Source organism: Homarus americanus, unplaced genomic scaffold (assembly GCF_018991925.1).
Source record: "Homarus americanus isolate GMGI-L3 unplaced genomic scaffold, GMGI_Hamer_2.0 scaffold11302, whole genome shotgun sequence".
NCBI classification, from domain to species: domain Eukaryota; kingdom Metazoa; phylum Arthropoda; class Malacostraca; order Decapoda; family Nephropidae; genus Homarus; species Homarus americanus.
Window position 1 is genome coordinate 2,494,416 of NW_024736744.1, and position 13,222 is coordinate 2,507,637.

Consider the following 13,222-nt stretch of genomic DNA (forward strand, 5'->3'; position numbering starts at 1 on the left):
TTAATGATGTAAATCAAGGCTATGAGGATTACTTATCTGCAAGGTTTTACTGTAATAAGTTTTTTAAATTACATGTACGTATATCTTTTTCATCATATACTCGTATGCCTCCAGGGCCTGAAACATTGTGACCTTTAGTTAGCAGATGTCCTCCCATTACACAGCTTGCTGCAACAAGTCTGATTGATTGGTTCTGCTGTACAGTATTATAATTCACCATCACTGAGAATAAACATAATCGTAAATCACAGTCGTGAATATTGGATTATGGTTATGCAATCACTGCTCATAGTAAGAGTAATACAGTGATATCTCCATTAGGTGGAATAAGCGGTGCAGAACACTTCCGGGAATGAGAGATTTCCGGGTAACGAGACGAATCTCTCAAAGCCAGAAAAAATCCCCCTTCTCCGGAATTTTCCGGGTAGGTACAGGGTGGTGCAGCTCTAAAGGTAGCATACTAGCTATAGTATAGATGTAAAATTAGATGTAATTAGGCGAAAGAGGAGTGGGAGTGAACAATCCACCTAGTCCCACTTTCATCCTCCGACTGATCTTCTAACACCCACCTCCATCAATCAAAATATCTCTACCTTTGAAGCTAAGTAAATAAAAAAAAAAAAAAATTAATTATTCATTTTCAAAACACTATAATAAGTATTTTGTCTCAATGAACCACTGGTGTGAGTGTGCACCAGCAACGGTTGCTGCGGACCAACCTACTTTGCCTCAACACACCGACCCCAATGAACATTAAGACGTTAGATAACTTATAAAGTTAATTAATTTCTTAAATTAATGTGTCCTCAAATGTTTAACAAATGTTTCTAAGGTATATAATTGTAAAAAGATATCATATAATTTTTTGGAGTGTTGTGTACAATGTCATGGTCCCAATTTGACCTATTTCCATTATTTCTTATGGGATTAATTCCCCGCTGTAAGTGGATTCATTATCAGAGGTGTTTTTCCGGTCCCAATTAACGGCGGATAAGACCCCTATACTGTATATCTTATAATCTCTTGCTTTTGATATGACAAAAAATCAAAGCAATCAGTTAAATAAATACTGTACAGGTACACATATTTCCCCCCCCCCCTCAAAAAAATCCCAGAATTATTACATATATACTCAACTGTGGCAAATAAAGTCTAAGCCTATACCCATGTCAAATGGTGTGGTAGGAGCCTAAGATTTTGTGGAAATGAAGTGTGCCCATATTTTAAGGTGCAGGTAAATAATCATAGTTAGGAGCCACACATATGGTAGGTGTCTTTGTAGTCCTAGTTAAGGATAAGGCAGAAAAAGACTAAGTGAGCGGAGGAAAAAATAATCAAGCAAAGCTGATATTTTTGTTTTATAGAAATACTGTACCGGGATGGTAAAAATTAACCACTTTATGGTATTTTCCACCAAGCCCAATGGTCTTCAATACCAATTTGTTTCTTTTGTGTTGCACCATCTTCGTATAACAGAACACAGCAAATAGGAAAATGAGCTTGTATCCATCAATAAAGTACAGTATAGTCTTCATTTACGCGGTCAATTGAACCTGTGGAGGTCCGCGTAAAACGAGAAATGCTTAAATGAAATAACAGAAAATATGGGATTAATTGAAATAGAGACTCGGCCGACCCCCAAACTACACTTTTTCCGACACAATACGTACGTTATAGTAAAAATAACATCTTAATTTTATGATGGTATGCACACACAATTAATATTTAAGAGAAATATCAATAACATGAGGTTTTTTAACACTTACGTTAGTAGAAAAGATGGCTGGGCACACGGGGATGGGGGATTGGTTCCGAGGCAGAGGGCAGATTATTGGCCCTCACCTGTATCACTTGTATCAATTGTATCACTATTCACCACAGAGGCTTGCAGGGCCTCTTTGTCATACCCCTCAAAGTCCATATCCTCACTATCACTGATTTGGGCCAGCTGTGGTGGGTGGCGGGTGAAAAACTCGGTAATGTTTTGTTGACTGGGCGACCTTGTGCGCACCCTGCCAGCGCCGCTTCCCGCGTAAATGATGGAATGAACCGTGTAAATAAAAATTGTCGGTCTGGCAAGGTGCCGCGTAAATGACCAAACGCGTAAACCAAATCCGCGTAAATCGAGACTATACTGTAATTGTGAAAGGAAGCATAAACTCTACAAAAAAAAGCAACTCTTTCATGCACTATACAGCACCACCTTCTAAGCTTGATGTTAATGAGTTTGAGACAATGATCTGCAAAAAAGTTCTTCAGTGGCATGCAGTTATGTAGTGTACAGTATGTGAAGCCTCAAGAGTACTACACACAGTTTAACTACACAAAGCAGTGGTTTTCCTATAAAAAAAAGCACCAAAAGCCATAAAACAAATAAAAAAATACATGACAGTGAAGATAAAGTAAAAATGTACATACGGAATGTAGTTCAGAATTTTGAAGTGCCTGTTCATCTCTCTGAAGAATATAAAGATGAACTCAATTGTTTTGTGACTGTATCAGTTCTATGGTTGAAGTCAAACATACTCACATATCAGCAATTATACATCCATCATTTACCCAAACAACACATCAATAATATTGTCAAGATTAATTGCCTACAATAAAAGGCAGCAAAGAAAAAATAATAATAAAGCATGGCACTATAAAAGAAGTTGCTGCACAACATATGGATTAGTGTAAATAACTACATTTGGTAAATGTTAAAACAAGTAACTATTAACATCACAGCCTCCAACCAAACAATGACATACTGTATGGTTATCAGTCTCAGCCATAGATACTGGATCACATTACAGGATGCTTTTCCTTTGTACCGAGTTTAAACCATATTCATTTGTGTTAGAAATGTGACCCCTTGAAAATACTGGATGGGGAGGTGAAACTACACCTCTCGCCACCATCCTGGGCTGTCAACCAGTTGGAGCACATTTCCAGAGTGACTCCCCGTATGGTTTTTCCACCCTGTCATATATCCATCTATCAGACTTAATGCTATTGGCAGAACAGGCTTCCCACAAATGATAGCATACTGTGCCCTAGATTGGGGACGCACAGCCAGCGGTCCCACGCCCAGCTGATGAAGTTTGGTTGAACAATAAAACAGACATGCTGTACAGCAGGAAGAGGTGGACAGGCTAATTATTGCCCTTGAAAAAAAAAGTAGTGAGATGAGAGTGAAAGCAATTATGGAGGAAGGAATGGTAAGGCAGAAAGGAAGAAAGCAGCCAGTATCAAAACTTAGTCCTAGGGTTAGTCTGGGAAGACCATGGGAAGGAAGTGTGCTGACAGACAACAATTCAGTCCATTAGCAGATATGATAAGAACTTTACTCCAGAAAGCTGGCATTGGTCTCACTTTTTCTACAAGCACAGCCTCAGCCTTTCTGGACCACATAATAATTTGAGGAAGAGCCCTTCTTATGTCTTGGAGCACACAAGTAATGTTTTAAGATAACAGAAAAGTCAAACCTCATAGTATTTTTCGTACAAAATATCAATTTATTTTAATATTATCTTCTCACTACCTTAACAAATAATTGAAAAAATTATGAATTATTTATTTCTAAAGTACCAGGTAAAATAGTGTTTATGTTGACTTTAAGTTTGCTCCAGGACTGGACCCCTGGTTTTCATCATACAGCTTACCATCTTACTCAGGGAAAGCAGAGCAGAACAGAGCAATATCTTCCAGCATTGGCACTTGCTGGCATAGGAAGCCCATGTGTGTACAGGATCAGCAGTCTCTGGGGGTCCAGGTGTTTGGACCCAACCAATATTTCTATAAGCTAAAATTATTGAGCTGTGTTAAGACGTGATGACAGTTATGTACAGTAGACTCACAACTTACGCGGGGGTTACATTCCTGGGACCCCGCGCAAAGCCAAAAACCGCGTAAAGTCAGAACACTCCTAAAAATCCCCTAAATCGCTCTTAAATCACTATATATACGTACATATACACTAGAACTCATAAATCACTACTGTAATGTAATTTCAACATCTGTAACAAATGCATAACAGCATTAATAGAATACAGACATTATGTAGACAGAGATGTGTTGTTGTTTTGAGATTATTCATCTCCTTCCCACGTCACCGTGAGGGGATCGTCAAGGTCAGATAACGATGCAGGGGTAATCCGCGTAAGTTGCGAGTCTACTGTATTATATTCAGCCGAGTGAACAGTGTCTGCCTACTCTACGCTCAAGACGACACGATCTGATGGCGAGTACAGTACCGTATATACATTATAGTAATACTGTAGTATACATTATTTTGTTTACAGTATTAACAATATTGCACAAGTACAGTAGTGATGGTGTAAATAAATACTGTACAGCTCCTGCGAGATGCGTAGTTTAGACTCCTGTGAAGTGTAAAACACCATTGTCTATACTGGAACACAGCTCCATTCATGCCTGTATCATATAGACTTTTTGTTTTGTTTTTTAAATATATTTATTTCACCAAACTTTTAGATAAAGTATTTAGGGTTATTCTTGAAAAGAAATGGAGTTTCTAACTTAATTAGAACTGCTTTTACAGACTCCAGTAGTTTAGACTCTTAGAAAACTTTCCCCAGCGCCCAGAAACATTCTGAGGATGTGGGCTAGTGTGTGTCTGTGCAAGCGTAGTTTAGACTCTGAAACTCTTTCCAGTAACGGGAAAAAATTCTGGGTTTAAGAAATTTTTCTGGTTGAGAAAGTCGTATGGATACCTGGAAATCTCTTACCTAGAAGTGCTCTGCACCAATTTCTCCAGTTAACGAGGATACCACTGTGTGTGTGTTCAGCTGGGTAAAAAAATCTGATTAATATATACAGGGGTGGTCCCTCGATTAATGAACACAATTGGTTCCAGAGTCGTTCGTTAACCCCCCAGTAGGTAGTAGGCAACTACCAAATAGGGAGGTTCTACCGCCTGGGAAGATATTGGAAGCATAATGTATTGTCTAATGGTAGACCCTGCTGCCATATGTGACCAAGTCCCAGGTAGTTCATCTGACTTTCTGCCACATTTACACACAATTGCAGGGTCTCAATTGTTTCTCTTAACACTGACAACACAACATACATGTAAATTGTTTCTCACTATTGATCTCTTTTTATGTTATTTCTTTATTATTATTATTGCAGTGTTATTATTATTATTATCATTATTATTTTATTTTTTTTATTTTTGTATTTTTTTTTAATTTTACTTATCTGAATTATTATTATTATTATTATTATAATCATCATAATTATAATTATTATTATTATTATTATTAGTATTACATTTTCGCCCCCCAGACCCCGATGTGGGTTAGTGACCTGTGCCCAGGTGGGCTAATCCCTGTTAAAAAAAAAAAAAAAATTGTTAACCGAATCTATTATTTCAATGGGATATTGGGTAATTGGTTCCAACTCACAGAAAAAGTATAGATACAAAGTAAAGCCAAAAATGCATAGTCAGAAACACTCCTAAAAATCCCCTAAATCACCCTTAAATCACTTTATATATATATATATATATATATATATATATATATATATATATATATATATATATATATATATATATATATATATATATATATATATATATATATATATATGATACCACAACATATTCTAAACTCATAAATAATCCTCTCAACACTGTCAACACCCAGTTCAACAAAAAACTGAAGTCCCTATTGAGAGGCAAAGCTACGCTCATTAAACATCTTACTTCAACTTCCCCTCCACTGCCATACATGCACGGTGTAATCAAGACCCACAAGCCCAATAACCCAGCAAGACCCATCATTAGCTCAGTTGGGTCAATCTCTTATAAACTATCTAAATGGTTAGTTTCTTTACTAAATCCCCTAGTTGGCAACATTTCTAACTCCAATATCAAGAATAATATGGATCTGGTTGATAAACTCAATAACTTACACATTAATCATGATTTTAAACTGGTCAGCTTTGATGTAACGTCACTCTTTACAAAGGTCCCAGTTGATGATTTACTAGAGTTCCTCATAGATTCCCTGGATAACATTTCACTGCCCGTCTCGAAAGACGACTTCATCGAACTCATCAAACTATGTATTAAGGATTGCAAATTCGAATTCAATGGGGAATATTATGCTCAAAAATTTGGTATGGCAATGGGTAATCCACTCTCACCTGTATTAAGCAACCTATATATGGAATTCTTTGAAAAGAAACTATTAAGTAATATTTTACCACCCTCAGCAGTCTGGTTTAGATATGTTGATGATGTATTATGTCTCTGGCCATGTAATGAGGACCTAAAAGCTTTCCTACCACAACTTAACAACTTAGCCCCCTCGATCAAATTCACTGTGGAATTAGAGCAAGACTGTAAATTGCCATTCCTAGACTGTCTGATACACAGAATAGGTAACACTTTTAAGTTCAGTATTTATAGAAAACCAACTAATATGTGTTCATACATTCATTATTATTCTGCCCACCATAATAAAGTCAAACAGTCAGTATTTTCAACAATGTTTTTACGTGCCTTGAGAATTTGCAGTCCGGAATTCATCGATGAGGAATACAAATATATATATAATATTGGCTCAAACCTTAAATACCCTAGATCTTTCATAGACAAATGCTTAAACATTACTAAGAAAACTTTTTATAGAACTGACCCTAAGCCCACCCATGACCATAAGAATATCTTAATATTACCATTTCACAAAAATTTCTCACACATTCCTGCACAGCTAAAAACCTGGAACGTCAATGTGGCATTTAAAAACTCAAGCACTGTTAAACAAATGTTAATCAAGAACTCCCCCAACAACACAATTGGTTGCATTTATAAAGTTCCTTGCAAGGAATGTAATATGTTTTACTTAGGCCAGACAGGTAAAGATCTTGCAACTAGAATTAAACAACACAAATACAGTGTTAGGACAGGCCAGGAATCCAATGCTCTGTTTGTTCATTTGAGGGATAACAAGCATTGCATTGACTGGGATAATGCCTCCTCAATATTACCATGTAAGTCAATTGACAGTAGGAACATCATAGAATCTAGTCTTATTAAACATACCGAAGCATTCAACATGAATTTGAGTAACGGCATGTACAAGCTGGACAATTTTGTAATTAAGAAGATTTGTGATCAGGTGAGAAGGCCGGGTCACTTGACCATCTGACCTGACCACCAACCGTTGTGTGCTATTTAAAGATTAGTAGGGTCATTACCTAATACCTGACCATTGTGGACCTGGTCTCACCCTCCTCTGTATATATACACCTTGATTTGTATTACTCTCTCTAGTCTGTACTCACCCCTGAAGATGTGAATTACACGAAAGCGCTTGGGAACTTCGTGTTTTCTTCTTTCCTTGTGGTTATCAGCATATACCTAGATCACGCGCACCTACAGTGATTTACTTGCATGTATATATATATATATATATATATATATATATATATATATATATATATTATATATATATATATATATATATATATATATATATATATATATATAATTAGAAAATTATGGGGGCCCCATGTGCATTCAGCTGACTACATTAAAGGTAAGTGCTCAGTCACACAGTATCCATTCCTTATTATTATTACTTTCACTGTACTGTATTTCATTGTAGATTTTTTATTTATTTATTTATTTATTTTTTTATCTGTCGGACTTACGCCCTGGATTTGGGTCCCTCGGTTAACGAAATTTCGGTTTACGAATTACCTTCCATAAGAATCTTCAATTCGGTTAACGAAAAAAATTTGATTAACGAAATCCTTACGACAATCACATTTTGTTTTGAACATCAGCTGATAAGCTGAGGAGGTACTCAGCCAATTCAGTGATCTCTTCTATGTTTACATTCAAACTAATCACTATCTATAAGAATTCCAGCAATGCAAATTAAATTCACCCGGGTCACTTCTATTAAATTTTATAAGCAAAAAACAAAAACTCAATCTAAAGGACATAAATTAACAATTAAATACTTCACACCAGATGCCAAATGTCAAACATGTCACTGTCACCCCTCCCTCCCCCACCTTCCTGAGAAACGTTTGGAGAAAAGGACCAGGCTTACAGGTTTAAAAATAAATAATACCTCAGACTAAAGTTAGGATAACATAATTTGCATTGCTGAAATCCTTGCAAGACAGGGAATAATTTGAATATAAAGGCCATATATTTCGCACAAAAGATAAAAATTTTGCTCTCCCTAATAAAATTCTTAAATTGATCTAAAATTTGTATGTCTAATGCAAATTTTAGCTTGTTTATATTTTTCAAATTAATCACAATCTTATAAGAATTCCAGCAATGTAAATTATATTCTGGCCGGGTAATTTATGTGAATTTTATGAGCTAAAAACAAAAATCTCAAATAAATAAACAAATTATACTTCACCAGACACTATCTGTCACCTCACCTCCCGCTACCCCCCCCCTCTTCCCACGCTCGCTGGCTCCTTCCCTCCTTGCCTTCCCAGACAAAAGATTCGTGTTTTCATTAGGCTTTAAGGTGTTTATTTTATATAATATCTCGGACTAAAGTTAGGATAATATAATTTGCATTGCTGAAATCCTTGCAAGACAGCGAATAATTTGAATATAAACGTCATGTATTTTGCACAAAAGATAAAATTAATCACCTGTATCACATTACAGTAGTGATTTAAAAGTTCTAGTGTATATGTTCGATATATATAGTGATTTAAAGGCGATTTAGGGGCATTTTAGGAGTGTTTCTGACTAGATGCATTTTTGGCTTTACTTTGTATATACAGTACTTTTCTGTGAGCAGGAACCAATTACCCAATATCCCATTGAAGCAATGGTTTCGGTTAACGAACGAGCTTCTGGAAAGAATTGTGTTCGTTAACCGAGGGACCACTGTACTGTACCAAAATGAAATGTGATGATGCCAGGAACCTCATGGCAAATTTCCTTCATTGATTTATAGCACATACCAAATTATATAGCGTGTAGTAAATATGGTGGGATTTGTTAAAAAATGACTCCGCCTTCATTATATGTCAAGAAATTTATTGGGAGCATTTATTATAGGGGTTAATTATTGACCAATTACTAGAGTGCGTCGTTTTAATCCCCCTTTACCGAGTGCATTAATCCTGAGACCCTTTACTGCTCTCGGGTAAAATGCTTGCAGGATCTACATTTGGCTTACCCAATAGTCAATATCCATCAGTTATTCTATTTAAGAATACAAATAAAGCTGATTTTTTTGGTCAAGTATATAATATTGGATAACTGTATTTGTACAAGATACACTACTACTGTATATATTTTTTGTCACATCCATAGACTGCCAAATTTAAGTGTTAAAAAAAAGGTATGTAAAAAGATAACTATGACGTTTTACTTAACCTTTCTTATGTACATAAGTACCCATTTCCTAAAGTTTATCTAATGTTTTAAATTTGTTTAATAAAATACTGTACCAAAGAACTGTAAATGAAGAATAATGGAATAATTAACTTACATCATTATCTATTAGGACTTGATGAAAACTGAAAAAGACTGATTCTGGCAGATCAACAGTTCATGAAAACTGATGAAGACTGACTTTGACAAATCAACAGTTGATGGAAGCTGAAAAAGACTGATTTTAGCAGATCATCAGTTCATGAAAACTGAAAGACTGATTCTGGCAGATCAACAGTTCATAAAAACTGAAAAAGACTGATTCTGGCAGATCAACAGTACATGAAAACTGATGAAGACTGACTTTGACAAATCAACAGTTGATGGAAGCTGAAAAAGACTGATTTTAGCAGATCATCAGTTCATGAAAACTGAAAGACTGATTCTGGCAGATCATCAGTTCATGAAAACTGAAAGACTGATTCTGGCAGATGAACAGTTGATATATTAAGAATTAACAATGCACATTAATTTTTTGCCTTAATTTGATGTATATATGAATTTAATCTTACAAAACATGAAAGTCACACTGATGTGGGTTTTTTTATTTTATTTGTATGGATATATTCATGATAAAATAAATATTTTCAGAAATAAAAAAAAGGCTACAATATCAACAAAAGAAATTTAGATAATGACACCTAACATTCAAAGGACACAGCTTGTTCCTCACTTCTGCAGAGTAAGAACCTGAGGCTGCTGCTCTTATGAATTTGATTGAATGTTTTTGTTATAAAATTTAAATACAGTAACAAGCTTTGAAGCTTTCTCATTCCCAAGGCTGTTTCTAATCTTTGACTGGCTAAGACCAAATGTAGAAAAGGTTCTCTCAATTCCTGCAGATGATGCAACAGCTGTATGCATCTGGGCTGGAATATTCATTAGTTTGTCCCCCAGATCACTTGAAAAATTTTGCCACCAAGCAAGGGGTGAGAGGGAGTTTACAACATTATTATTAAAGTGCAATTTCTTAAAAGGTCTGTCTCTTCTTTGATAACTCCTTAATGTTGGAAGAAACTCGGGGAAATTTTTCCCCACATATCTTTCAGCAATATCAATTTGACCAGCATTAAGATTCTTTCCTTGGTATCTAGGATCAATCAGATTTGCTAAGTAATGAGCAGGCGTCAAAGCCACATTCATTTTACTCATTAGGTTATCTATATCCTTTTGCTCAGTTAAACAGTCCTGCAGATCACATCTGAGTTTGTACCAAACTTCTACTGCATCACTTATTAGTGCCTGTTCTTGTTGGAGTCTGTCCAGTGCCACAGTAATTGGTTTTAGTCTATCCAAGCAGTCTTCAGCAAATTGCTTTAAAGCCTTGTCATTTACTCTCCTTATTATTTGTTGGTCAATAGCATCACTGTGTATCCAGCATAACTGTACTAGAACATCCCAGTTCTCCAGGTATGATTGGATAGAATCAGCCAGAGTGTTCCAACAGTTGTCTGATGGCATTAGAAGCACTTTTCCTCCCCTAGATTTGTACAAGCTTTCAGGAATATGATTACTTCTAAAGTATTTGATGACTTGGGTGATGTGTTCTTTAATGCCCATGATGTGTAGGTCTTGAGCCAAAAGATTTAAGTAATGTGCAGAACATCCATAAGTTATTAGTTTTTCATCTGTTTTCCCCAGATCTCTACGCACTCTTGTCATATCTATAGCATTATCAATCACAAAGCTTCTTACATAACACCCAAAATTCTCTTCAGATTTTTTGGCAATTGCTTCAGCGATTTCCAAAAGATACTTAACAGTGTGTTGTGATTCTGTGTCCACTGATTTAACAAGATATATTTTACCTTCTGATGCTAAGCTTGCACACACTATTGGTTCCTTGTGAACATTATTCCAACCATCTATTGCTAGACACACAGTTTTGCCATTCAAATCAGCAGCATATTGTTCCAGTACATTCGAGTATGACTGTTCAAGAAGGTATCCCCCGACCTGCTTCGTGTTTGGTGGTACATATCCTGGTCTTAGTTTACTTATCATTTTGATAAATTGTTGGTGTTCTACAGTATGAAATGGTGAATTAGTGGCATAAATATAATTAGCTATTTCCTTGTCTAGGATTTCTTTTTCATTTTTATTGGTTGTAAAAACATAACCCTTTAAGCTAGTTTGATCTAAGTCTCTTCGTGCCACTTTTGCTGGTGGTGGAGATATGTGTTCTGGCGAAGTTGGTGGATTCAAATTTTCTGTTGCAGATGAGGCCATACGTGCTGCTGAAGATGTACACAGCTGGGGTAGTCGAGTCTTGTCTGTGTCATCAGAGTTTTCAATATCTGAAAGATGCAAAGCACAAATAAGTTATATGTCCAGTCACATCACACAGTAAAGTGCATTTTACTGCTTCAAAATATTTGGGATACATCAAGAAAAGTTAAAAAATGTAGAATTTATCATCCACATATTTAAGAATATCAGGCTTTAAGAGACACATGACGAAATGAGAGATATAAAGTGAAAAGGTGTAAGCACTCGTTTTGTAAGATAAATTGGTTTAAATATACAGTATACTATACATGTATTACATTCTACGAAGAAGCAAATCATTGTGAAATACTACTATATAAAATGCAAAATACATTACCTTTTGGAAAAGAGGATGATTTCTTGCAGACCTCCAAGTGCCTCTTCATTGTGTGAACAAATCCTTGCATATCCTTCTTGCAACTCTTGCATATAGCTCGGAAACCTGTTCCCTTCGCTATTCTTTCAAAGGAAACCCAAACAGGGTCCCTCTTCCTGCCAGGTGTAGGCTTTCTTGTGGGGATCAAACTCTTGGGCCCCCTCAACCTGTCTGTCCCACACTGAGTGGTTGTGTTGTCCTGGTCTGATTCATGGGAAGAGTTGCCAACTACTGTCTCAGACTAGTACAGTATAAATTAAATACTTTAGTAAAGTTTTCAATATTTAAGTATGCATCTTCTTGTATACCTTAACGTGGTGAAATAATAAAAGATTTACATCAAACATTCATTAACATCAGTTAATGAGAGCAAAGTAAATTTACCCATTTAAATTTGATATTCATCACAAACTGAGGAACAAATCCAGGACAAGAATTGGATGAATTCACTTCTTGTTAAATTCATTTTCTCAACTAGTTCTTACATATACAGTACATATATATGCAGTATATATACATTACATAAGATGATAATTGGATACAAATCAGAAGATACTTTATTAGGCATAAGAGACTGAATGCATTGAAAGTATCTATCTAGCTTGGTCTATTTAAGTATGTATTGCAATATTTATACTGTATAAATAAGAATTTCGGCTATTTATTGGTTATGGAAAGTTGGGTATGAGAAACTGTCAGATACTGTCAATCGCAATTAGATTTATTAAGCACATGTTACGCTTGAGCAGCAGCCCAGCCAACAGCGTAAAGGTATATACAGTCATGCGCCGGTTAATGTTCAACCGAACAACGTCCGATCGCATATACGTCCGTGCCCCCCCCCCCCTAACACTTCTGTGACGCCTGCTGGACCACCACTCCACGACCCCGACAGACACGATGATCCTCCCCATACTGGCCAGATATTATGTGTTAAAGGAATATCCTTCCTTCCTTAGGCATTTGCCACCAGGTGTAATGTTAACCTACAGTACATCTATTGAGGATAAAATCTTTCACCTACAAACTGACAATAACACATTTGCTGTAATCAGACATATCTAGTTGGATAACAACAATTGCAACCCCAGTTGCAATTGGGGTTGCAATTTCAAATTCTGTGGATTTACTAAGGAATAACG

General features: G+C 36.0%; 1 protein-coding gene across 8 annotated transcripts in view; it reads right to left on the reverse strand.

Moving 5' to 3' along the window:
* Positions 1 to 13,222, reverse strand: part of LOC121872461 (zinc finger MYM-type protein 4-like) — a 74,173-nt gene that overhangs the window by 39,585 nt on the left and 21,366 nt on the right. For 5 of the 8 annotated variants that reach the window (XR_006090090.1, XM_042375241.1, XM_042375245.1 and 2 more), the window contains exon 11: positions 2,419 to 2,457. The exons of 1 other annotated variant lie outside the window; for it this stretch is intronic. Coding sequence is in view for 6 of the 7 variants with exons in the window: in XM_042375241.1 (XP_042231175.1) it covers positions 2,419 to 2,457 (39 nt within the window). In the remaining variant the exon portion in view is untranslated. Of the gene's footprint in view, positions 1 to 2,418; positions 2,458 to 8,864; positions 11,734 to 12,041; positions 12,322 to 13,222 lie in introns of those variants that run through there. 2 more of the 8 variants (XM_042375239.1, XM_042375240.1) reach the window with 1 other exon arrangement.